General features: G+C 54.6%; 1 protein-coding gene across 1 annotated transcript; it reads right to left on the bottom strand.

Moving 5' to 3' along the window:
* Positions 1-56: 56 nt before the first annotated feature.
* Positions 57-25,817, bottom strand: RCC2 (regulator of chromosome condensation 2). Its single transcript, XM_082864826.1, has 13 exons — positions 25,694-25,817; positions 24,383-24,668; positions 18,710-18,803; positions 15,581-15,724; positions 12,904-13,035; positions 12,447-12,535; positions 11,024-11,138; positions 8,760-8,926; positions 6,698-6,878; positions 6,297-6,402; positions 5,363-5,435; positions 3,274-3,351; positions 57-2,504 (listed from the first exon to the last, which is right to left on the bottom strand). Exons 2-13 carry the CDS (start codon positions 24,659-24,661, stop codon positions 2,400-2,402), a joined length of 1,563 nt encoding a protein of 520 aa, XP_082720952.1. The 5' UTR covers positions 24,662-24,668; positions 25,694-25,817; the 3' UTR covers positions 57-2,399.

The raw sequence follows: 25,817 nt of genomic DNA, 5'->3' as shown, positions 1-25,817 counted from the left end.
TTCCGTGTTCTTACGTTCACTCCGCTGAAAAAGAAGTGCAGAAGCCAAAACAGAGTAAACAATGATGTCGTTTATTTAAAATGTTTACTCCAAGAAATATATATATAAAAAAAGACAATTACAGCACTAAACCAGGCACCTTCGACCAAATCACAACCTCTCCTTGGACTCTCCCCTTCGCGCTGAGCCGTCCAGTCTACCTTCCTGAGCTGGAAGACACGTCTGGAGCCCGAAGGATCAGCGCACCCCAGCCCCGCTGCTGTGTCCCTTCCTCTAGGAGCGCAGGACCGTCACCCCCACTCATTGTTCTAAAGGATTTTCCCCCTTAGGAGGTTCATTTTAAAATTCTAAGCCCAAAGGAGTGATCGTGGGAGAACAGGGCAGTCTCCACGTGGAAGGGACATCCCTTTCCTGCTCCAGTCCCTGGCAGGGGGCCCGAGAGCGGGCTGGCGGTGGGTTTCGGATGAGTCCACTTGAAGATTGAAGCCCCACTTGGCCAAGGGCAGCTCCTGCAAAGGCCAGGACCCAGGCTACTGCTCCCTTGACCCTCTAGTTGACTGCTCAAGCCCAGGGAGGCTGCACGGGTACAAGGAGCACGTGCGCCGAAGCCCATTCCAGGAAAGAGGTCTGTCAGGAAACCGAGGGGTTCTATGCAGGGAAGCTTGAGTCAGCAGTGGTAGTTGGGGGGTGATTTGGACAAATCAGGTTAGTTTAGCAGAAGCTCTGAAGTTGCAGAAGCTTCTCCCCTGGACTATAAACACAGGACAGTTGAGACGAGCACAAAGTCAGACTAAATCTTAGAAAGGGGCAGGCCGGCCTCCTCCCGCAAGGCCTTGGGACTGGCCAGGACAGAGACCGCTACACGCCCTGCGAAGGCATAAGCCACCGCCCCGAGCGACAGGGCAGGGGGGACGAGCAGGGAAAGAAGCAACAACGACTAGATCATTTTTGGCATTTTAACATGGAGACAAAAGTGGTAACAATAGCAAAGCAAAAAATAATAATAAAAAAGACCAATATTTAACTTTCCCATCACCCAAGTCTCACACTGAAGTTCTATCCCCGTTTCCCCCATAAGCACCACTGAACTAAAAAATCTATTTTAAAGCACCCAAACCAGTCCAGACCCTCTCGAAACCAAGAGCCCCAGCCAGAGCTGTCGCCTCTCTTGGGTCCAAGCGAGAGGAGGGTTCCGGGAAAGGCACCTCATAACTCACGCAGCGCGACGCCGGGGACGGGTTCGGGCACAGGGCACTTGGCGGGGAGCCGGGGTGGCAGTCACAGCCTCTGTGCTGACACGCAGGGAAGGGGACTTCTTCCGTGATCCCAACTATTTGGTTACACAGCCAAGCAAACGTGACTAGAGGGCTGGGTTAGCGGAACAGGAACCCGGGCCTCAGAAACAGACCGGGCCCCTTCCAGCAGGATCCAGCGGGGGGAAGGGGTTCGGAATAAAGACAGAAGCACAAAGGCGATAAAGGCTGGTACACAAAGGGCTGATCCTTCTTTGCAAGGACTCCAGAATGCACTTTTTACTGCTGGCTGGTCAATCTCTAATAGCGAGTGCTGGCGAGGCGGCCCCGGCTCAGAGGAGCCCTCGAGCCGGATCTGGAACCACATACACTGTCCCCACACCTGCCCACCCCCGCAAGTCCCCACTGGTTCCACCATCACCTGCTTTTCATTTGGACTTCTTTTACAGCTAAAGCAGATATAAATGGCTACACACAGATCCCCCACCAGGGGGGAAGACGGCAGATTCTAATAATGTCGCGGCCAAAAGGCGGCGGGGGGCTTAGAAGCAGCCAAGGGGAGAAGCAGAACACACACGGCCTGAGCCAGGCTAGAAGGAGAAGCAGGAGAGAAGCGACCCAGATGCTTCCGAGCACACGGGCGCCATTTTGGATGGAGACTGACCACCAGGGACGGTCTTTGCCTAGATGCTGCCGGCTCCCGCAAGGGACACTGTTTTCTGAGCGTGTGGCGACTCCTCTCCCAGGTAGCACCCGCTGGGCTCACAATGCTAATCACAACCGGGCAGGGGTGTTTTTGACAAGTGTATGTAGGAGAGGGGGGTAAAAAAGGAAAACTTAAAAAAAAAACAAAAAACAAACCTAGATTGCTCAAAGTTTCTGCCTCTTTTGTAGGAATGGTAAGTCAACTATGAGCAAATATTTTAATTAATCATTAAGAGGGAAAAAAAAAACACTTTGGAAAGCATACAGGAAAGGTAGTTGACGTTGAATCACTTATAAAAACGGAACCTCAGGGAGTCTTAACAAAAATGCACCTTCGGTCAACTTTTGCTTTTGAAAATTCCTCGTGTGACTTCCCGTCCCAGTGCACGTGGAAATGACAGCTGCCGCGAGAGGTGTGGAGCTGGAGAGGCTCCGGGAGCATCAGAGGGTCCGGGGGTTGTACTCTGGTAGTTTCTTGATCTTCTCCTTCTCCGTCTCACTTTCGTCTCTCGCTATCACCAAGGAGTGTGAGTAACCCATGGCAACCTGGGGGACAAACCAGCGCTGGGTGGGCAAGGGTGCTTCGGCTAGGCAGAGTTTGGGGCCGACAAGCCCAACGCAGACGACGGGACACAGGGAAGCTGGGCTCGCCAACGGGGGTCAGTACAGAGGTCAAAACAGAGGCATCCTGAAAAGCTCAGAAAAGCCCTCTGCTGAGGACCACCAGTGTCAACGTGACCTGCCACCAATGCCCTGCTAGCCTGCCTTCTGGGCGGCCCCGGGAGACAAGGTGGAAGGAGGCCCCCCAAGCAGCGTTTGGACGCCGACTGCCTGCAGAGGCTGCAGGGACTCGGGACCGTGCTCCCTGTTCCCTGCGCCTCTCTGGACCACAGCCCTGCCTTGTGCAAGGGCACAAGCCCCACGTGCGTATCGGTGACAAGGGCTGGCAGCCTGGTGAGAGGCCTCGCCCCACCAGCTGCCCACAGCCTAATGGTGCATAGAGTCTTGGGTGAAGGTACCAAGCTGACGTGAGTGATACACTCGGCCTGGAGCAAACCTGCTGCGGCTGGACTCTGGCCGGTGTCCCTCAGGCTGACAGCAGCCGCGGGGCCTAGCCGGCACACCTCTGTGCCTTCCCCGTCACCCAGCAGAAAACGCTAGCACGGGGCACAGGAAAGCTACACAAGGAGATGTCAGATGCGGCTCAAGCGGGCTGCAAAGAGCAGAAGCGGGAAGAGGCACGATGCAACTCTGCTCTTTTCTCTCTGCTCCCGCGGCCGCCCCCCACCCCCTGGGCCCAGGGCTCCTCACTCACCTGCTCCGTGAAGATGCCGTCGAGCGTCTTCACCTCCTGAGCTGCAGTGGAAGACTTGGGCTTGTGATCCCCATAGCCCTGGTGAGGCAAACAGAGGGATGCTCACAGAACCCGGGTCACTAACGCCAGTCAGAAAGAGGGAACCTCACCATGTGGCTGGACCTCCCACGGGCCCGGAAGCCTCTGTGGCCGAGCCCCGCCGTCTCAGACCCAAAGCCAGGCCCGGGCCGCACCAAGAATCCACAGGTGCCAGCAGGTGACCGGTTCCTAACCCCAGGCCCAAGACGCTAAGACGTGAGCTATAGGGGTTTATGTGATGAGGACACCTTTTAGGGAGAGTCTCGGGTCAGATGACACCATGGCGAGGGCAGGAAGAAATGGCAACTGCGGCCCTTCAGGGCCAGGTCACAAGGAGTGCTGGCTGTCCCCATCCCCACCTGTGTTCATGATCAGCAATGACTCCAGGACACCGGAGATGGAAGGGACGGTCAAGGACTGCTTGGGGTGGGGGTGGGGGTTCTGTCACGTGCTGTGGTGTGAAGATGGGCGATTTCAAGGTGGACAGGTCCCTCAGCTCAGCTCAAAGAGGGGCCCACACGGCAGATGAGCTTCAGCTGCCGCCGGCCAAGTGCCACGCCAACTCCTCACCCGAGAGGCTGCCCCCCAAGTCCCCCTCGTTCCCCTCTAGTCTCCAAATCGATACTCAGAGTCTATTTCTGATGAGCCCTAAGAACATCTGTCCTTCTCTAAGAACAACCCATAAAAACTGGGCAAGGGGGCTTCCCTGATGGCGCAGTGGTTAAGAATCCACCTGCCAAGGCAGGAGACACGGGTTCGAGCCCTGGTCCGGGAAGATCCCACACGCCGCAGAGCAGCTAAGCCCGTGCGCCACAACTACTGAGCCTGCGCTCTACAGCCTGCGAGCCACAACTACTGAGCTCACGCGCCACAACTACTGAAGACCTCACACCTAGAGCCTGTGCTCCGCAACAAGAGAAGCCACCGCAATGAGAAGCCCCTGTACCACAACAAAGAGTAGCCCCTGCTCGCCGCAACTAGAGAAAGCCCGCGTGCAGCAACAAAGACCCAACGCAGCCAAAAATAAAATAAACAAATAAATTAAAAAAAAAAAAAAACTGGGCCAGGTTCTCAGTCTCTTTCAAGCTTCCACATATGGGGCCACCTCTGAAGGGCCCCCCAGCGTGTGCGGCACGTGGGGCCCCCTCTGAAGCCACCAGACTGAAAGCGGGCACACAGCTCCGAGGAAAAGGCATGTTCAGGCCACCAGCCCTGGAGATGGCGCAGGGGGTCAAGAAGCACCCGCCTCCTTCCATCACCCCATCAGCTCCTACCCATGAGAGCAGAAGGAAGGGAAAATAGGCCGAGTTCCCAGCAGGAAATAAAAGAGCCAGGCTGACGATCAAATTGCAGGTAGAACAGGTAGACCGTCAGGATGAGCTCCATAGCCCGGCTGTTCTTGATGAAGACGTTAAAAGTTAAGGACTCACCACGCCCCAGAAAGCTAAGAATCCGACGTTTGGTTGAGGAGGCCAACGGTGTGGGGGAATCCGAGGGCCATGGGTTCTAGTCACTCAAGTGACTGAGATTAAAAGCAGGAACACAGACAAACTTATTTGGGAAAAGTAAGAGAAGAATGTCCCCAAAAGACCTAAGAGGCTGGAAACCAGAAAGATTCAATGCATGGTCACAACTGACCCCACCCGTTTAAAAGGACAAGCTGCTCCTGTCGACTGAAACTCTCCTGGGGAGAGGGAAGAGAAACCATCTTCTTTCCTACTGACGTCATCCCACAATAACGGTTTACAAAACATGAGGGGAAATGGGATCTGAAACTTCCCCATTTCAACTTAACAATGTGGACAGAAAGAATTTTCACAATTATTTGTTGAGCAAACTCATTAAACCTCAAGTGATCTACACATTAGGGAATATCGCAGACCTTCAAGCAACAAGGAAACACACACACACACACACACGCACGCACGCACACACTCTCCTCCTGCGAGTTTTCAGGGGTGGTTCAGGGAACCCAGAGAGGGCTCTGCCTCCGCCAGGCGGACCAGCTTACCAGCTCCCCAAAGGTCGGCGACGGGCCCCAGCTGATCGTGCTCTCGTCCGCGGCCACGATGATGCTGCTCTTCCTGCAAACGGGCAGAGGCTGTCACCGCCGGGGGCGGCAGCCCCGCGCTGCACCTCACCCACCCAGCAGCCCAGGGCACTTCCCGTGGGCTCCCTGCAGGGTGTGACCTACTAGCATTAAAATCAAGCTGGGCCCACTAAAAACTCCATTCCAAACAACACAGCACAGGGCCAATGGGCTGCTTCTGAAGCCCAAATGCTGTCCCGCGCAGGCCCAAACTGCAGAAGCCCTTAGAGCCAGGAGCCTCGGGGCCCCAGATCTCCCCGCCCCACCCCACTCGGGCTCTAGGGCTCTTGGGGTGGGGGTGGGGTCACTTTTAGATGAATAAACACACTGGGAAAAGGAGAAGAGAACAAATCAGGATGAAGTGAGAGTCTATTCCAAAGGGGGCGGAACTTGCCAGACGACTTGGGCGGGGCTAGAGGTTTCAGATTAAAACCACACCGAACCCCCAACAACTACACTGTCATCTCCCCAAAACCCGGCAGGTGATGAACATTATCAAACTCCTCATCAAGAAGTGCTACAGAGTTCAACAGGTGTCCTCAAAATAAACGGAAAATCACTGACTTGAGGATACTTTCTTGGTCCCACTGTGTCACAGTAACTAAAATTTCCTAACTAAATATGATTTGAACCTGCAATACGAACAGAGCACACCAAGCCTTCGAAGAACGAAACCCTCAGAAGTAGCAAAGCGAGTCACCTGTTCTAAGATCTCCCAACCCCTCTTGCCCCAAGCACAGTCCCTCCCCTTCCTGACTCTAGAATTTGGTGCGCCCTATGCCCCATGGGAAGGGTGGAGCCCTCAAGGGATAAGGCGCCTCCTGGGTGTGTCCAACCGGGAGACACAGCCACGTACCCACAAGCCAGGCTCCGGATTCTCCAGCCGCAGAGGTCCTGCACGGCCTTCGGGTACATGGTGGACTCCCGGGACGTGTTTGTGGCCCCCCAGAAAAACAGACCACCTGGGAAAGACAAACCCGTCTCCATTGTCATCATCATCTCAAGAGCTGGATCCTCATCTCAGCAACATCAAAGGACAAAGGGAAGAGGACTGGGACCCGCCAGGCACGGCGCTTGGCACCGGTGACCACAAGCGGCTCTGTCCGAAGAATCCAGGAGGTCGATGAAGTCAAGGTCCCTGGTCTTGAATAGGGCAAAGGTCACGGGACTCCCCACCGGAGCACACAGCCAGGGAGGGAAACCCATGACTTGGCCCTGGATGCCTTCTTCCCGAGGCCCGGACGGGGAAGCACTGACCCACTTCGCTGACGGCAAAGGAGCAGGTGTAGCCAGCGTAGATCTGGGACGCCCCGCGTCCAGGGAAGTCGAACAGCTTCACCAGGCGGGGAACCATCTCATCCTTCTGCTCGGCGTGGCCCAGCCGGCCGTAGCCACCGAAGCCCCAGGAGAAGACGCGCTTCTGGGAGTCCAGGACCAGCTGCAGGAGAGAGAAAATGCAGCGCTGGGACAGGGGACAAGCGGGGTGGCTGCTGTTCTGAGAGCCTGTGGCCAGGGCTAAGGGCAAAGGGCAGAAACACCCAAGATGACCCACACCGGCCTCTGACAGGGGAGGCACCAGCAGCGGGTCCACATGGCGAGGATGTTTTCCCGGCCAGGGACACCATTTTCCATCCCTAACAAATTATTATTATTAAAGCCACAAGTCTTCCCCTTTCCCTCATCAGAAACACAAGGGTGATGTCTCCAGAGCAGGCCACTGCACTCCACTTCCTATTTCAATCCTGACTAGACTGCAGACAGAGCCCAGAGGAAAAGCCCCGCCCACCTGGGATTCTCCTTCAGGCAGGTTCACACAGGTGACCTCCACCTGGTCACAGGTGCAGTGTGCACAGTGACATGTCAACAATTTAAAGTCCATCTTCTTACATGCACCCTTATGTTCACTGCAGCACTATTTACAATAGGCAAGACATGGAAACAACCTAAATGTCCATGGAAAGATGAATGGATAAAGAAAATGTGGCACATATACACAATGGAATACTACTCAGCCATGAAAAAAACAAAATATTGCCATTTGCAGCAATATGGATGGACCCAGAGTGTATCATACTAAGTGAAGTAAGTCAGAAAGAGAAAGACCATATGATATCGCTTATATGTGGAGTGTAAAATGTGACACAAATGAACTTATTTACGAAACAGACTCACAGACATAGAGAACAAACTTATGGTTACCAAAGGGGAAGCAGGGAGGGGATAAATTAGGAGTCTGAGATTAGCAGATACACACTACTATATAGAAAATAGATAACCATCAAGGACCTAGCATATAGCACAGGGAACTACATTCAATATCCTGTAACAAATCATAACGGAAAAGAATATGAAAGAGAATATGTATAACTGACTCACTTTTGCTGTACACCAGAAACTAACACAACATTGTAAATCGACTATACTTCAATTAAAAAAATAAAAAATTAAAAAATAAATAAAAAAATTTTTAAATCCATCTTCTTTTCTTCACAGCATCCCTGATGTCTCATGTTTGAATCATGTGAATGTACAACTTATTAACGTGATTTGACACCAGGGGCCTAAGTAAGATCTATTTCTCCTGACTACGCTGTACAAGGGAGAATCAGTCGTTGGACCTGAAGGGACTGAAAGCTCCCAGTCCTGAGGTCACCCAGCCAGTCGCCTGCACACAGGAGACCGACCTGCCTCTGAACTCTCAGCCCTGGCCCTGATCCTTCAAGCGAGACGAGAACCAAGTCTGACTCTCAGGCATTTTCAGGCAAAATAACCATAGGAACGCAACTAAGATAAAAAGATGAACATATAGGGACTCCGCTGGCAGTCCAGTGGTTAAGACTTCCACTGCGGCGGGCACGGGTTCAATCCCTGGTCGGGGAACCTTAAGATCCCACATGCCGAGCGGCCAAGAAAAAAAAAAAAAAGAGGTACATACAAAATTTTATTGCCGTTTATCTAGACTGACCTTAAGGAAAGGAAACACCCTTAATGACTGAGTCTGTTCAACACCCCGTCTGAGATATTGTCTATCGACCTGGAAGAACATCCATGATGTTCTATTAGACAAAAGACAAAAGCAGAAACACTCTTACTGTATGATCCCAACCCAAAGCGTCTGCACGTTCAGCTACATCTGTGGACGCCACGGAGAAGCTGTCAGGGGAGAATGACGCCCCGGGACAACTGAGGGTGTGAAGCCCTTGAGGAGGGTGGGATGTCGAGGGGGCCAGGGTCAGTTCCTGGCTTTGCAAAGCCAAGGGTCTCCACTGACGTGACACCCTGGAAGCCAGAAGAAAGGCCGGAAACGCTCAAGCCTTACCGTGTGGTTAGCGCCGCAGGCCACATCCCGTACCACCACGTTCGGGACCGGCAGGATCTGGCCGTCTTTCGTCTTCTCGATGAAGATCGCCACTCGCCGGGGCACCAGCTCGCAGTCGTACTCTATCCGCTGCGCCCGGGCAATGAACTTGCCATCCGAGTTGTGTCCTGCAACGACCACAGGGCCGGCCGTCAGCAGCGGCCATAGCACAGAGCACCTGCCCAGCCAGGCTGGGAAGGTCCTCGTGGGGACTCCTGTCAACCAAAGTAGTGTCCTCCAACCTGAGGCGCGACCCAACTTGTGGGGCATAGAATCGGTGCTGTGGGTTGAAACCAGTTTTTTCCTTTTTTGAAAAATGAATAGAACAGAGTAAGAAACACCCAAGGACACCATCTGTCACGAGGACTTTTGTGAAAATTCTTTGCGAGTCTACGTTTGGGCTGGGCTGTGGACAAAAAAGTGGGAAGCTGCAGATCCAAAGGAATGGGCTTCTCTGTGCCCCACCTGGGGGCCTCAAGGAGCCCCGCGTGGGCCGAGAACGGACAAACAAGTTCAAGCCACTTTCCCAGGCTTGTTTTGTTTTTTTTTTGCTTTTGCTTTTTATTTTATTTTATTTTTTGCGGTACGCGGGCCTCTCCCGTTGCGGAGCACAGGCTCCGGACGCGCAGGCTCAGCGGCCATGGCTCACGGGCCCAGCCGCTCCGCGGCATGTGGGATCCTCCCGGACCGGGGCACAAACCCGTGTCCCTGCATCGGCAGGCGGACTCTCAACCATTGCGCCACCAGGGAAGCCCCCCAGGCTTGCTTTTTTATGAATTACCAGTAACCTAATACATCATCGTGGTCGTTAAAGCAGAGTTAAACGTACGTTCTCACCTCTGCCTTGCCTGACACGCCGTGGGAGCGAGCGCGGGGGTGAGTGCGCGCTGGGGATGCACCTTCCGAGGTCAAGTTCTAGTTCTGAAAAGGGATCTCTCTGGGTTTGGACAATCACACTGAAAACCGGTTTTAAAATAAACTGGGAAGATTAACTGACTCTGTAGATATAAATCAAGCCAACTTCTCAAAATACCTTTAAACAAGTGTAAACTAAGCAAATGAGATTCGGTATAAAGTGCTGCAATGGGGACTGGTTCATGGCAACTGCTCACTAAATGTTAGCTGTCATCCTCACTGCCAGGGGCATTTCATTTCCCTGAAGGAAAACCTACCTGCTGCGACCAGCTGCCTGTCTGCAGATCTGGGGCAGCCACAGACAGCAGGGGGGCTGCGCACGTTTCCGGAAGTAGACCAGAAACTTGCGTGGAGACGGTCTCTCCAACAGTCTCTGGCAACTCCCTGGCAACCAAAGCTCAATGTGCATGGGGCTGTTCTCTCTTATTCACTTCTGACTTAGGTATATTTAGTTTCACAAAGTCACTGTTCCCTAAAGTCTAAAGGCCAGCGAGATGCTCCTCGTTCTATTTATACTATCTTCCATCTGCCTGCTTTTAATGACGTGGAGACCCAGGCAACCCAGATCCAGGGGCTGCAGAGGATCCGGAGCAGCGTGAAACTCAGGAGCCAGCAGAGGGCGCCCACTCCTCACCTCCCACTTGGAAGGAGCTGGAAGGTGGGAAGACGCCAGAAAGGGAAAAAAAAAACACTTCGGTGTCAGATGGGAAAAGAAAATGGAGACCTTGTAAAGTCAGGATGGGGAGTCATTTTCCACTCGCTGAGAACTGATGAGAACTACCTGCTGAGTTTTACTTTTCTACTCAATGAATAATAAGTAAATTTCATCCCTTCTGTTGAGGGATGAAAATCCGGAAGACAATCCCACTTTTTCATGATATTGGGCTCTTCGTGTGTATACCTGAAATAATGGCTCAGGCCGAGGTTTTCAAAACAACCTTATTCTTGTATAATTTCCTCACTTTCAATGAAGGCAAATCTTTAAATATGAAAATGAATGAAGGTGGTTTGATTAAAAAAAAAAGAGCTCTGATATCCTTTTATACAAAAATGAATTCCCAAATCAGAAAAAAAAAACCTTTGTCAGACTCAAGCCCTGACTTTCATTAAGGCAAGTCACTGTCAGACTCCACAACCCCATGAATTACGACATGCTGGTCCACTAAACAGGACATCCACTTAATGGATCAAGGCTATTATCTGCGATCAATTACCCACATTTCTACCATGTGTGTGCAAGCCCCACACTGACTTCTGGTTCTAAACATACAGTTAGATTACAGAGCTTTTAAAAAATGTACTTTGCATACCCAGCTGACCATATTCAGGGCACCCAAAGGAATAGAGGTTTCCTTTGCAGTCCATTATCATACTGAATTCAGCCCCACAGGCCATTTTGGTAATTGGCTGCCCGTTGTACATTATCTGAAAAGAAAAGACAGCAGACTTTTAGACTTTTTTTTTTTTAACGATTGATAAAGTCTCCACCTCCTCACAGGTTGGTGTGAAACAATTACTAGACTACAAAGGACTTCTAATGGACCCAACAACGCTGGCAACAAAGCTTAGAATGTATGTAAAGAAATACGTCCCAGTATAGAGTCAGTTCAGACAAGCAAATCATGTCCCCGGGTCTTTGTAACCCTCAAAATGCACAACACTGTGCCTCACACATCCTGGTGCCCAGTGAATGCTGCATTCAACTGACTGGCGTGGGCACGAAGGTGTCAGAAAACAAAACTAATCACATGTAGTTCCCAAATCCCACTCTAGTCACTAGTTTTGATGTCACGCAACTTTAAAAAGAAAAGCTTTTATAAGCGTTATTGCCAACCGGTAAAAGGAACTGTTTCACACTCTCTTTTACTACTGTTAAGAGCCGCTTGCTAATTAGCCTTAATTGAAGGTGTGAAGAAGAAATATAATGGTTCGAAATTAGGAACTTGGAAGACAGCAAAGGCCTTGAGTAATTTGGCATGGGATTTGGAAACAAATCTGAGAAAGTGCTTAGAAGACTCGCTATTGCAAACTAATCGGTCTGGGAAAGCCAGACTGGAGGAACTGGAGGGCGTGAAGGCGATGAGACTGGGGAGGGGATGTTGAGTCCCAGGCTCTGTCCCGGCCCCAGCTCACTCTGGGAACCATCACATTCCACTGCAGAGCAAATGGCTAACAAAACAGCAACACCTCGAAAATCCTCCAAACTACAGGTATGTTTGGCCGAGGTCAAGGTCTCTTTTTAAGACCAAGAAACCCAAGTCCCTTCCCTCGTCAGACACTCACTGTAGCATCCTGCTGCCTTATGTCAGTAGTTCACTTTTTAGGTATAAATCCCACGCCTCCAAATGACCCAAAGTTTCTCAGGAATGAGAGACGACCGACCTCCTATTTGTGTTCTAAGTACGTGGCCGGTGACTTGTTACAAAGTCAAAACCCAGAGTATTCTCAGATAAAGACCGGTCACATCCATGTAACAATTCTCACTTTGGAATAGAACAGGCTGCAAACAGGCCTCTGGAACAAATTATTTCAGTCGGAATGAAAAACTGTTTCTAGAGATGTTCTTCACCGGTGAACATCTACTAAACCTGACCCACTCAAAGCATCGAGATCCTCCTTTTACAAGGGACCCAGTAACTCAAACAATGGAGAGGAATGTCTGATCTCACCCCAGAAAATCCAACCCCAAAGCAACGAGAAACAAAGGCCCTGAAGGCGGAGGAGGGCGGGCACCTGTGCGGGGCTGGGCACGGCGTCCGTCTGGTTGCCGAGGCCCAGCTGCCCCATCTTGTTCTCCCCGAACGCAAACACGGAGCCCGTTTCTGGAAGGAAAGAACAACATTCATCACCAAAGGGAAAATAATACTGAGTATTCAGAACTAGGCTTGGAATCAAAGGCTCTAAAATAATAAAAACAGCTCCTTTGCCAGGAAGAATGCAAGAGAGACAATTCTCCAAAACGGGGTGGGGCAGATACCTCAGAGCAGACCCACTCCCCAGCAGAGACCCTCCCGCTGCCCCAGCCACTGGTGCCCGGGGGCGAGGCTCCCGATGCCTCAAGCAGCTGCCCAGCGGGCTCCCTGGGCATCTTTCTGATCGTGACCATGGGTCACGGGGGCAGCCCCACCCCCCGCCCCAGGTGGACCATTTGGCCTCTGACCCCATTTTGAGGGAAGCGGCCCTTCCTTACCCGTCAAGGCCAAGGTGTGGTTCCGCCCACACGCCGCGGACACGATCACCTCGTGGCTGAGTCCCTCGATGAGTCTGGGGGCTTCAACTCTCTTGGTGTCGCCATGGCCCAGCTGGCCCTTCTCATTTCGCCCTGCGGGTCAGGAGCAGGATAGATAAAGCGGGGAGGAGGAGAGAGGGCGGCTGGAGCAGCTGCCGGGCGAGGCTGGGTCTCCCAGAAGGCGCCCTCCACACCCACAAGCCCGGCTCCGCAGGCAATGCCAGCCTTTCAAGGTTGCCGGTGGGGTCGGGTGACTAGATGAGATGCGCAGGGCTGTCCCCAGAGTCGCCTCGCGTGCAGCTGCCAGCCGCCACCGCGCCTGCTCTGACCCTCTTTCCTGGGGCCGCGGCTGGGACAGATCGGGGCACTGTCGCCAGCTCTCTGCCCCCGAGGGAAATGGAAGAACACCAGGTTCAACCTGGATGGCACACACGAGCGGACGAGCTCAGGGAAGCTCACAGCTCTCGCTTCTCACCACACCTGCCAGACGCCAATTCCTTCATTCGCTTCACTCCGAGGTATTTTAAGACGGTAACACCTGCCCCACAGGAGTCTGATTCCCTCAGCGCCCCAGGCGTCTACCGTGGACCCTGTATTTCTCTCCTCTCTAAGCCCACCTCCCACGGACCAGCCTTCGCAGGATGCTTAGCCACGTGAACCCCAGCGACGGCCAAAGGCCAAGCCTGCTCTGAACACAGGCCCTCCCTGGCCACGGGCTGACCTCCAGCTCCGGGGCTGTGCTGGCGTGGAATCGGGGGGTGCCGGAGGTCGAGACCTGCCAGGCCCTCTGCACCACAGTCCTGCCCCGACACAGCCCTGCAGCTCAAAGCAGGTGTGGAGAGCTGGGGGGCCGGAAGGCTGGCCCCCCTAAACCGTACTTAGTTGTCAACACAGGCTACAAGGGTTCCAAACTCAGCACCTCGGTGGCCCTCTCCCAGGTACCTCTAAGAGAAAAACCACACTTGTTACCGAACATTTCGGGAGATTTTATGGGGCCAGAAAGCCAGGCAATTCGGAAAGCGGGGGAGGTTTCCACATCCTTCCCCAACAATGAACTTTGACCTTGCAGTCATGAAAGAGGGGGAGCAGAGCCACAAAGATGAGCCTCAACTGTCCTGGATAGGGCTCGAGAAGGGGTGACCAGCCGCCGTTACTACAGGAAAACCGTCCTCAGGCTTTGATTACGGTGCTCCAGCAGGACAGGCGGACACCAGCTTCTAGTGGAAACTGCCCCAGTTCACTGTGAAAGGCACGAACGAGCACCGGACGCGGTTTTTCGGCTTGAGAGGCCCAGGTGGTCAACGGGTGCAGACCCCGTGAATTCCGGGCCGCAGCACTGAGGCTCTCGGGCGCTGGACTGGGCCCTGAGCCTTCCAGGGACTCACTGTGGACTCATGACACTCCCACTGGCTCATCCCCCCTACAGCGTCGAGTCTGCTCATGGGACACGTCTTTGTTCTGGGGCAGGTCAGACGCACAGCTTTTAGAATCATTCCCTGCCCAGGGGGTCGGCAGAGGGGACGTTTTTAGAAGCAACACGAAAGTGACATTCAGTAGAGAGATCAGAAAGAGGACACCTGAAGTTGGGAACCCCGACGTAGGAGGCTGCGTTCAGGGTTGGCACAATGGGCAGAAGGGGGTTTTGGGGGAGGGACACAACCCTCTGCCAACTGGCAGCAAACGAAAATCGTGGCAATGTCAGCGTGTCACCAAGAAACTATGAAGTTTAAATTTGGGCCAGACACACTTGTTAGCTTTTTTTCAACAGAATTACAAAATTAGCAGAGTGCAGGGAAGACAACAGATGTTAATGTATTTGGACTTTGGTACAGCCACTCATGAAACTGCAAAAAAAAAAGGTTCAAACATCCCAAAATAAAAATGCAGTCTTATGGACCCAAAGCTAGCCAAAGGGCCAGAAACAAAGGGTGAGGACAAACGCCAACACCGCCTGCGGGAAGAAGAGCCCAGGAGGCAGCAGAGGGCGTGGGGGAAACTGAGCCCCAGCCGGGACCTGTGTGAAGGCTCTGGACGAGGAAACAGGGCAGGCGGCGTGGAAGCACTCTGCAGGGGACCCTGAAAGGGAAGGGAGGCTAGAAGACAAGGACAGCGCCCCCCAGCACCCAGGCGAGGGAGTCCAGCGGCAGGGCAAGCAGATCACCTTGGAAAGAGCAAACTCAACTCTCTGGGGCGATGGAACAGGAAACAGAGGAACAGAGACTCGGGCTGGTGTCACCACGTGGCAGATGTCAAAGCTGGTGGCATTTAAAGTGGCAAGAACAGAGGTCTACGTCACACCGTGCTGTGTGCTGGGGGGACAGCACACCTAAAATAGGAATTCGATACTAGGCACACCTCGATATCAGATCCAGAGTCAGTCAGAACGTTCGGGAAAAGGCTGCCTAAAGAAGAGGATTCAGAGAAATCGGGGGTTACGTACAGACCAAAACCTGGCAGAAGAGGGGAGGAAGCGATGTTTTCACGCGGCACAGACTAGCCGGGCATCAGGAAGAGAGGCAACGCACAGCAAGCAGCACAGCCCCGGAGGGCGGACGAGGGTCTCCCCTCCAGGGGACGGGGGACGGGAGCCCAGCCGCGGGCCGGGCCGCGGGTCTCGCCGCGCCCCCGTGGTACTCACCCCAGCTCCACAGCTTCCCTTCCGCGGTGATGAGGAGGCTGTGGGCGGCGCATGACCCCGACACCACCGTCCGTACCCGGACCCCCGAAAGGCACCCGTACCTGTGGGGCCCCCATAAGTTCTGACCGAGGTTGCGGTAGGCGGCTGCGAAGGCAAAGGGAACACACGTCAAACGGCCGCAGAGCCCCGGTGGGTGCCGAGAGCTGCCCCAGTGTCACCAGCCAGAGGGCCGCCCCCCACTCCCCACGTAAAGCCCACCCTCGGGGGCTCCCGGGGCAGCGCACCAGCGGTGGGGACCCGTCGGTGGCCATCAGCACTGACACCGCTCCACCTCCGTCTCTGGCCCGAACCCACCTGCCCAACAGCCAGTGGCCGAGAAGCAGGTGCCACCGCCTCCACCCTGCAGCCCCGCTGGGCTGGGGGCCGACCCCGAAGAGCAGGTAGAGGACCCCCAGTCTCCCTCACCCTTCCGGCCCTCTACCTGGGGGTGGGGAGGGGCTGGGGGCCTGCAGCCACGAGGCTCCCTTGGGGGCCAAGCCCGAGCCTGCACCCCATCTTTCTCAGGAATCCCATCATGCTGGCCATGACCCCTAGCTCCGCCCGTGTATCTGCTCCCCCGGAAGGCCCTTTCCTGCCCCCTGCCTCTGTTCTTCACCCCTCAGGTCAAACACCCCCTGCTCTGGGAAGCCTTCCTTGCCCACATCCCCCTTTCAACTCGTTGCTTTCTGGACCCCAGCGCCCTGTGAATCCTGTCACAGCACTTATCCTACTGAGTTCCTGTGCCTCCCACCCCGAGGGCCAGGGCCTCCCCGTGCCTGGGGCAGGGCACTGGGAAGCGTTCGCGGGCATGGGGAGCGGGGAGACAGCCGCCTCCATCACACCCCCCCCCTTCACCTTGTTAGTGGACAGGGCGTGGCCGATCTGGGGCTTAATTTCCTCAACTTGGGGCTCTCAAGGACAGAAAAACGAGCCCATTTTTAGGTCCGTGGTGACTATTATGAAATGCTAGCTGCTACCGAAATCAACTGTGTCAGACTGACCTGGATGCTGGGACAGATTGAGAGGTCAACTTCTCCATCAAGTACCTGGCTCCACGTGAGAAACTCTGTAGAACTGTTCCCGTCTGTCCCCACCCTGCCTGCACCCCACCAGCAGAGGGTGCCGGGTGCGGCCTCTCATTGAACTACCTGGGGCGGGTCAGGCAAGAGAGGGAAGTTCCCTACCATGATTCAGGGCACCCCTGAGCTTCTCCACCCGAAGACGCTCCTCTACCACTGAAAGGTGAAAGAAGACCCAGCAATTTCCTGGGAAAGAGCAAACCAGAAACGACAGCCTTCACACCTATGCTAACGTCTGCTCATCATGGTGGCACGACTGCCGTGTGCCATGCCTGTGGACAACACGCAGTGCCAGGAGACGCCACGGGACACCAAGGCTGACCCAGAGTGGCTAAGCGGACCCCCTCACAGCTGAGTGGATGGTCTGATCTGCCAAAGCATCTTCCCTGCATGAGCTCCACGAATGTCAGTGCCCAAGATGTCATCAGCTCATGAGAGGCAGGGATTCTCGGGGCCTCCCAAGGAACCTTCTTCAGAGGGATCCTAGTCATACGAAATGCAGAGCAGCAGTCCCGGGCCACTCGGCCTGGCTGGAGGTCGTTAATGCCCAGGGCCTGGTCCTGGTCAGAGGTGGAGCACAAAATCACTGTGTTATCTTGAAAACGAAGGGGGCTGCTGACTTTATGAGATCCAGTGACGCGTACCCAAGAGCCGATGGGCTCTCGGAAGGAAGGCAGCTTCGAGAATGGGACGGACTGGGAAAAGCGAGGGCGGGAGGGGAAATCCTTCTTCCCTTCATGTTTGGCACCCGTGGGAAAACAAATTCTCCCTCCCTTCCCGTTACGTCTACTGGCTAGGTCACAGAGAGCCGAAAGACACTGCAAGACTTTAAAATTTTTGTTTAATTACATAAAACTTCATTCAGAGGGAGAAACATCTGGGAAGCAAAGGTGGGCCTCGGAGAAGACAAAAAGGCACTCTTAAAATGAGCCCAAGTGGGGCAAAATTCCTGCAACTAGAGGCGGCCCTGCTCTGCCATGGGTTCCCCTCTGGAATCTACTTCCCGCTTGGGGCCTGCGTGTCTCTAATTGCAAGTGGGCCACTCATTTAAAGAACAGCTTGGAGAAACAATGCGACACCTGCGCCAGGGCTGGCAGGGAGACTGATGTTATCACGTCCCAGGAGAGGTTCCAGGTGACACCAGCCATCAGGCAGCTCAGGCTGAGAGCTTGGTCCTGAAGGCTGGGCACTTTTCCCAACAGGAAGAAAATGGCTCAAACCCATTTCTAACTCATCTGGACCCTGAGTGCCGCTGAAACCCCGCCCGCTGTTTTCATGGATTAAGGTCATCTCCACTGCCCATCCTGAGGCCCCAGGGAGTGTCAGTGTGCAAATATTTGTTCACCGGGCAATGCCGGTAAGTACTTTGGGAATCTTTCCAAATGAAATCAAGAAGCCATAAAATATGGCAAAGTACCAGCCTTACTTCTCTTGGATGGGCCAGTATTCTCCTGAGAAAAGACACCAATTTTCTAAAAACACTTGGGGGCTAAGATGCTTCTTAGGGCTTCCCTGCTTCCTCCACTCCAGACTGCTACTTGCTCTGTCAAACCAGTTCCCGCAACAACCTGGCAGTTTGCAAGGAAACGTGGACTCTTTTGAAATGTCTAACAAGTTCGCCATCTGACACGTGACAAATATCGAGAACATTCTGACATTCCACAGCACCAGCCTCTTCATCTTAATGAAAATAAGTGACATGAGAAGATGGGGAAAAAAGTGTCGAGGTTTATTTGAGGCTACTACTTATATTTTTCTGTTTAATCTCAATGGAATTTTCAAAAGCAGAGTTGTACCCAAGTGAGAGACTTGCCCAAGACCTGGGTTCAAATCCAGCCCCATCACTAGAGTGGCTGTGTGGCCCTGGGCAAATCGCTTGGCCTCTCTGAGCGCTTCTGTAAAGAGAATACCTACCTGTGGACAGTCACCAGAATCACACTGGACACCTCGCACACAGGAAGCACTCAATCAATAGTAGCGTCTTCTATTCTTTAGAAATTGTTTCTCATACCTTGTTGCTTAGGCACTTCTTTTCGACCAATCAAGTCCCAGTTGGTTGCCCCAAAAATCAAAAGCTGCCCTTTGCACTTAGACCCTTCAAGTTTCTACAGAGACAAAGAGAGAGGGAGAAAGAATTAGCTTGTAACGCTGCTTCTAGCTTCCCAAATCTGTCCAACGACAGCAGGAAACAGAATAATTCATTGTTAACGCTGTCCCTCAGCGGTTCACACAGCGGACAGAGGGACACCTCGCCAGCCCCTTCCATACGTGGAATCCCGAACCTGCCCCGGCAGCTCATCGGTTGAGCCCAGGGTCTTTTTTATCCTTTGATTTCTCTTTCAAACATCTTTGGCAAAAGTCTACAAAAGCAGCCAAATGCAATTCCTCCCCTCCGCTCTGCAGACTGCCTTGTACAGGTATTTGCAATAGGCCTGCTGTGTCACACAGGGAGTGAGCGTTAAAACCGCTGTCCTCAGGGCCAAGGCTGCATCTTCCCGCTGCAAGCACAGCATACCTCACATGGACCTGAAGGCTTTGGGGGCCCGGGGCATCTCTGCACAGCGATCCCATCGGTTGACTTTCCTATCCTCCCTGTGCACTGCCCTCGCTGCCAGGAGCCTTCCGCGGGGGAAAACAGCAGAGCCCCGTGTTCATTCCTCCACTGGAGGGAGGAAGACCCACGTGGGGCTGGCGGATCAGATGGGGCAGCCTCCGATGGGCTCGTCCTCACTGCTGGCCGAGAGCCAGGGGACTGATGGCCAGTGGCCCCGCCAGTATACCTCAGTCCCCATCCTCCATCACTAGGGCCACACGCTCTCACTGTCACAGGGGGAGCATGTGCCACTTAAAAAGGCCACTGTCTGAGTCCGGGTGGCACTCGTTCTGTGCTCAGCCCTTCCCTTCGATTCTGAGATGCCCAGTACACTCTTTAAAGTCGACTGTTAGTCAAAGATCCACTTCTGAAGGCTCCACTTAGTTCCACACAGGCAAGGGAAGCAGTAACTTCCCGTTCTGCTTTCATCCTTTACATCATCAGCATCCCAGGACGTTAAAAGCAAAGGAGGAGTTTTCCTTCGGTTTACGGAAGCATTCTTGGAAGGCTTTGAGGAAAAAAAGGCCACACAGCTGCAAATCCAGTCATTCTAAGCCCTACACAGTGACTGCCCAGGCGGTACGTGCTGGCAGCCCAGTACATGCATGTGTAAGAGGAACACATCCTTATGGGGGGCATTCCGTTTCTTAGGGAACTCTGGGCAACCCAAACCCGATGTCACGGGCACACCCCGCCCACCACCCGCCGGTCCTGTCATGCTCGTCCGCTCAGCCACAAGTACAGGGCTGGAGGCAGACGGTCCATCTACAGGGCGCGCCCACGGTCAGCAATGCAAAGGGGCGACAAAGCAGCCAGGACTGGAGGATGACTTCGCCACACTTCAATTATTCAGAGAATGACCTTAATCGGGGTAGTCCAACCCCACAGCACCCAGACTCCAATTACTTGAATGGGAGCCGAGTTTCCCCTGGTTATCTCCCCTTCTTTGTTTAACTGGCGGGCCTGGCTGGAACATTCTACAGGTCTACTGCAGGAGACAAATAGCATCAGGGGATTGTCAAGTTCCCAGTGGAAGGAGCAGCCCTGGGTCTCTGCCCACAATACTGACTTGCTCTCCACTATTCCTCGGGTCTGCGTGGAGGGGCAGCAGAGACTCAGAATGGACCAAAGCACCGTGGGATGAGCTACCAGGCCAGATGGTGGGGAGAGGATTCCGGAAGAGCCGTGACCTCAGGCCAGGCTGCCCCCACCGGCCCCTAGGTGGGCAGATACGGCTGAACCACTCCACACCGAGGGGCGCTCAGCACAGCAACAGGTCGGCAGTGGTGCTGGCTGCCGCGGGACCTGCAGCTCTGCCAGAACTAGCTGCCATCACCCTGGGCACGAGCAGGGTCTCCTCTGTGACCTGGAGATGCCAGCACCTGCACAAGGGGACAAGGGCTTATGTGTACTGGCCCATCGAGCCAGCTGAGCATTTATGCAAACCCCAAGCCTTCCGACACAAGGTGTTTGTGGGAAACGTTGATCAACACTGGTCAACTGTTTCCTCCAGTGACAGTGGTCCAAGGAGGGTGGTAAGCCGTACCTTAACTGTGTTTTTGTCATGGGCCTCATTTCCTCACACGTTAGATGTTATCATCTATGTAACTCTTTGCTGTAGGCTGCTTATAATTCAATTCTTCCCTCCACCTTATATGAAATAAAAAATTCAAGTAAGGACCAGAACTCCTAACACCCACTTAAAAATCACAGCCATGGGCTTCCCTGGTGGCGCAGTGGTTAAGAATCCACCTGCCAGTGCAGGGGATACGGGTTCGAGCCCTGGTCCGGGAAGATCCCACGTGCCGCGGAGCAACTAAGCCCGTGCACCACAACTACTGAGCCTGCGCTCTAGAGCCCGCGAGCCACAACTACTGAGCCCGCGAGCCACAACTACTGAGTCCGCGAGCCACAACTACTGAAGCCCACGCACCTAGAGCCCGTGCTCTGCAACAAGAGAAGCTGCCGCAATGAGAAGCCCGCGCACCACAACAAAGAGTAGCCCCAGCTCGACACAACCAGAGAAAGCCCACATGCAGCAACGAAGACCCAACGCGGCCAAAAATGAATAAATAAATAAAAATTAAAAAAAAAAAAATCACAGCCCATGTCCCTCTTTGTCACAGAGCTGAACCCACCCACAGGTGGGAAAGACCCTGGATGCGGGGGGCTCCATCCAGAGGAACCCCAGGGACAGCTGCCAGGGCTGCAAGCACCAGAGGTTACAGGACCCTCCCTGGGCTTCACCGATGGGTCAAGAGATTGTTTTCTGGATGAAATCAGCAGACATACTGCCCATGTCTAAATATCATGTGGCAGAAAAGCTGGGAGAACAGTCTGCCAACAGGATGGGTGAATTTCGCTGGCCGGGACACACGCTCCGAGCTTCTTCAATCAACAAAATGGGGTTTCTGGCCCAAAGCGGTTTTTGAATCACTGCCCAAGCGCCAGGAGCACATGTACGAGGCTGAGAGTCAATCTCTAACACGCATCCATTTAGAAGGCTGTCGCTCTCAGCGGAGGGAAGACCACTCAGAGAAAGGGCCGCAACGCCTATTCCCTAGTGGGCTATCAATGTCGACTAAGACAGGCTTCAAGCTCAGCTTTCAATTGTATTTATTTGGTCCTTTCAGATGGAACAGAGTTGTCTCGGGGCCCACAAAACCTGAGCAACCCAAAACTAGAAGAACTACAAAGACCTGCACAGCTTGTGACACTCACCTGTCTTCTAGGAGTCAGCCAAGGCTGCTCGCTTTACTGACAGGGTTATGAAGTTCACAGGGAATTCGGGCTGCATCAAACCTAGAGGGTCGTAAAATGCTCATCTGATACAACTACACGGAAACCTGAGGTCCTTGGAGAGAGCATTTTCCGAGACTGAAATCCTAAGAATGTTTTATAAAAATACACAGCTTTTCCTCAAGGCAACTCTGTCCCTCAACCATACAAGTACTTGGGGTTCATCTTTCACAAGCCCAACATCTGCCGCTTTGAGGTAACTGAAGGCAACACGGCTTCAGACAACTCCTGGCAGCTGCTCTCATACAAACCTCCTTCCAACAGCCCTGAACGGCAGCGAGGCTTGCGAAACTCTCAGTAAAAAGTCTCTTTCTGAAAAGAGCTGGGGACGGCCGCTGGCCTGTGGCAGCAGACAGGATTCTCAGGACTGCTTCCCAGGCGCTTCCCCTGGAGTCTAGGAACCCGGCACCAGGGATTCACCCAGGACTTGGGGCAATGCCCACCTAGGGCAAGGCATTGGGAACGCAATGGGACAGCCTGGGCCTGGCCTTGACCCTGGACCAACGGATGCTAAAAGTGAAAGTGACTTAAAGCTTGAGGTGTGCACTTTCCATGAAGCACAGAAGAGCATCATTCGTTGGACCCTCAGTCTCCTGGTGGTGTGCTGGCCAGTCCACTGCACATGCTCTCTCTCCGTGACTACCTCCTTGGGTGAATCTCAGCATCACGGTAAGAATCTTTTACTTCCTGATAACAAAACTCATTACTCTAAAAGGTTGACTGGAAACACTCGAGAGACAATGCAGCAGAGGCAGAGCCCAGCTGACCTTTCTTTTCAGTTCCCTCTTAACACCAGGATTGGAGGGAAAATGTCTGGAGTCCCGCACAGAAGATCACATTTGTTAAAGGAAAACAGTCCCTGCGCTCCCTTTTCTCAATACTGTGGCCATGGCCATGACCCTGGCCCTGGCCTGGTCCCCAACCCCAGGTGACACGTTTCAGTGATACAGGCTCTCCTTAACATCACCCTCCTCCACCATCTAACACGTTGACCCTTTCCACTGAGATGGCAGTTACAAAGCCATCTCCACATGAACAATTTGCAGAGGCGTTAAGGATGACATCAGAAAAAAACCCTGAGCCCAATGGAAATCTAGCTCCATGTCATCTTGGGCTAGTCCCTTAGACTCTGTGCCCCAGTTTTCTCACCTATAAAGTGGACCTAGAAGTGCAATTATTTTTAACCATTTAAATACTGTCTGAACTCCCCCGGGGGAAATCACGCTGGTACGGACTGAGAAAAGGATCCCTCCAGACCGTGAGACTCTAGACCCTAAGTGCAAGTTCTTAACTCTTTTGGAGTTATCTGAGCATCTGGTGAAAGCTTTGACCCTAAACACATGTCCCACACTAAACCCGTGGGGTTTGAGCATCACTGAACCCACGTAACATCTCTTGCTCCGCAGGGTTTTGCAGGCATATGAATTGGTCACGATCTTAATTAAGATTTGAAGGCCCAACTCTAATGAACAAATTGAAGCCCACTCAGACAGACCACGGGGGTGTGGGGGGGGGGCTGCACCGAGCCCACACCAAGCTCCCGTTCCCTCAGACCACAAGTGACGAACAAAGCCCAAACACCTCTGGGGGTGTGGGGGCCCTTCCCGACGTCCAGGGGGAGGGCTCTCCGGAGCATGCGCCCTCGCACCCTGCCCCGGCGCCCGCCACCCCCGCCTCCCCGGCGGCGCGAGACGGCGCAGGACCGCACGGGGCATGCGCGGCTGCCGCCAAGCCCCGCCCCCCCGGAGCGCCGGAGCCGAGGCGGCGGGAACCTCAAAGCCCCGGCATGAACCGCCGCTCCCGCAGCGCGCTGGCGGCCCCCTCCCCCGCGGTGCCGGGGCCGACCGGCGGCCAGAGGGTGCCAGGGGCGACCGAGGACACGCTGCGCCGCGCCCCGGGCCCGGTGCGCGCCTCCCCTCCTCCAGCCGGAGACAACTTGGAAAAGTCTCCCTTCCCGGGGCGGGAGGGGGAGGGGAGGCGGAGGGAGTCGGCTTGAGCGGCGCCGGGGGCGGGGCCATGACCCCCTCGCGCGGGCGGGCGCGGGCTCCGGGTGCCCCTCCCCCGGCGGGGGGCCCGGGGCGCGCGCCCCAACTGCCAACGGCCGCGCGGGTGGGCGGCGGCGGGGTCGGGTAGGCCCCGGCCCGCGCCCGCCCCGCGCCCTTTTGTTATGCGGTGGCGGCGGCGATGATTCAGCCCGCGGCCTGCGCCGGCCCCGCCGCCCCCGGTCAGGACGCGCGCGGTGACGTGCCGCGGCCCTTGCCCCCCGGCCCCCTTCCCCGGCCCCGCACTCACGACGCGCTCCTTGGTGTGCTCAGGCTCGGTGATGACCACGGCCGCGCCGCCCGCCTTGCCTGCCGCCGGCCGCGCCGCGCGCTTGCCCCCGCCGGGGGCCCCGTCGAGCTCCAGGCCGTCCTCGTCGCCGCTGCTACCGCCGCCGCTGCTGCTGCTGCAGCGCTCGGGCCGCTCGCGCTTCCTGCCGGCCGGGCCACCGCGCTTCCTGGGCCCGGCACGGGCCGTGCCGTTGCCCGAGCTCGGCTCCTCCCAGGCCGCCGCCGCCTTCTTCCTGGGCATGGTCGCGCTGGAGGAGACACGGGGCAGCGGCGCACAATGGACGGGTTATAAACTGCGCGGGGGGAGGGGAGCCAGCCGAGCCACCGGCCTCCACTTCCTCCCCTGCCCTCCCCAAAGTGGCGGCCGCGGGGTGGGCGGAGAGGGGGCGAGCCGGGAGGAAATCGCGCCTCTCCTGGGCCCCGGCGCGCCTCCTCCGGGGAATCCCGCACGGGAGCCCAGGTCCCCGACTGCAATCCGCTCAGGGAAAGAAAAAAATGGAGACCCCCCCCCGGGCCCATCCTCAAGTTAGGTTTGCCTACATCGCATCATAATTGCAGCCAGGTCCCCAAAAAGTAAAGGGAAAGAAAAAGGAAGTCTCTGATCCCCGAGGTTTTAATTAGAGAAGGCTTTGGGACACTTCAGAGACCCTCTTTTGGCACCTTGGTGAAGGAGCTACCCCCTCCGCGGCGGCCCCACCTGCTGCTTTTGTCTCCGCACCCCCGTCCCCAAGCCCACTCAAATGCAGTTCTCTCCACCCCCCGCCTGAGTCCCCAATTCCGCTCCAGCTTGGGGGTTCCGACCTTGGGGTCTAGCCGAATCCCTTAGGGTTGGCTGCCCCCCACAGAAGGGTGGGAGGGTGGTGGCGCAAATAGAGCCGGCCCCCGGCCCCAAACACCTGCTCGCACAAACACGAAAAATAAAAACTTTAATGGTGCCCAACACTCTTCCCGGCCCCTCCCCGAGCGTGCGGCTCAGCCGATCCTTCCGATCCCGGCTGCAAAGTGCCCGGCTCCGCCGCTACTTTCCCCCAGCGTCCCTGCCCCTTCGCCCTGTCTGCTTTTTTTTTTAAATTGATTTTGAACAATGGGATCTCTGTCTGTCTCCGATTAAACCACGTGGATCCGCCTTCCTTCCCCTTTTTATTCATTCAATTCCCCCAACCTCCCCCAGGTTTTTTTTCTCTTTTTTTTTTTTTACCTTTTCTCCTCTTTAAAAAAAAACTTTCCCAGACCCCGCAAACTGATCATTGTCGATTTCATTTTCAGCCCCTACCTGCGTGGAGTGATGAGAAACCGGAGAAAAAAGGAAGAGGAGAGACTAAAAGAACCGAAGGGCTTTTTTTCCCCCAGCCCAGACGAGGTCTCCAGCCCACTCACCAGATACACTTAAAATGTAA

This window comes from Leucopleurus acutus (genome assembly GCF_964270905.1).
Source record: "Leucopleurus acutus genome assembly, chromosome: 2".
Taxonomy (NCBI): Eukaryota; Metazoa; Chordata; class Mammalia; order Artiodactyla; family Delphinidae; genus Leucopleurus; species Leucopleurus acutus.
Note: the sequence above shows the minus strand (reverse complement) of the source record. Positions and strands in the feature narration are given on the sequence as shown.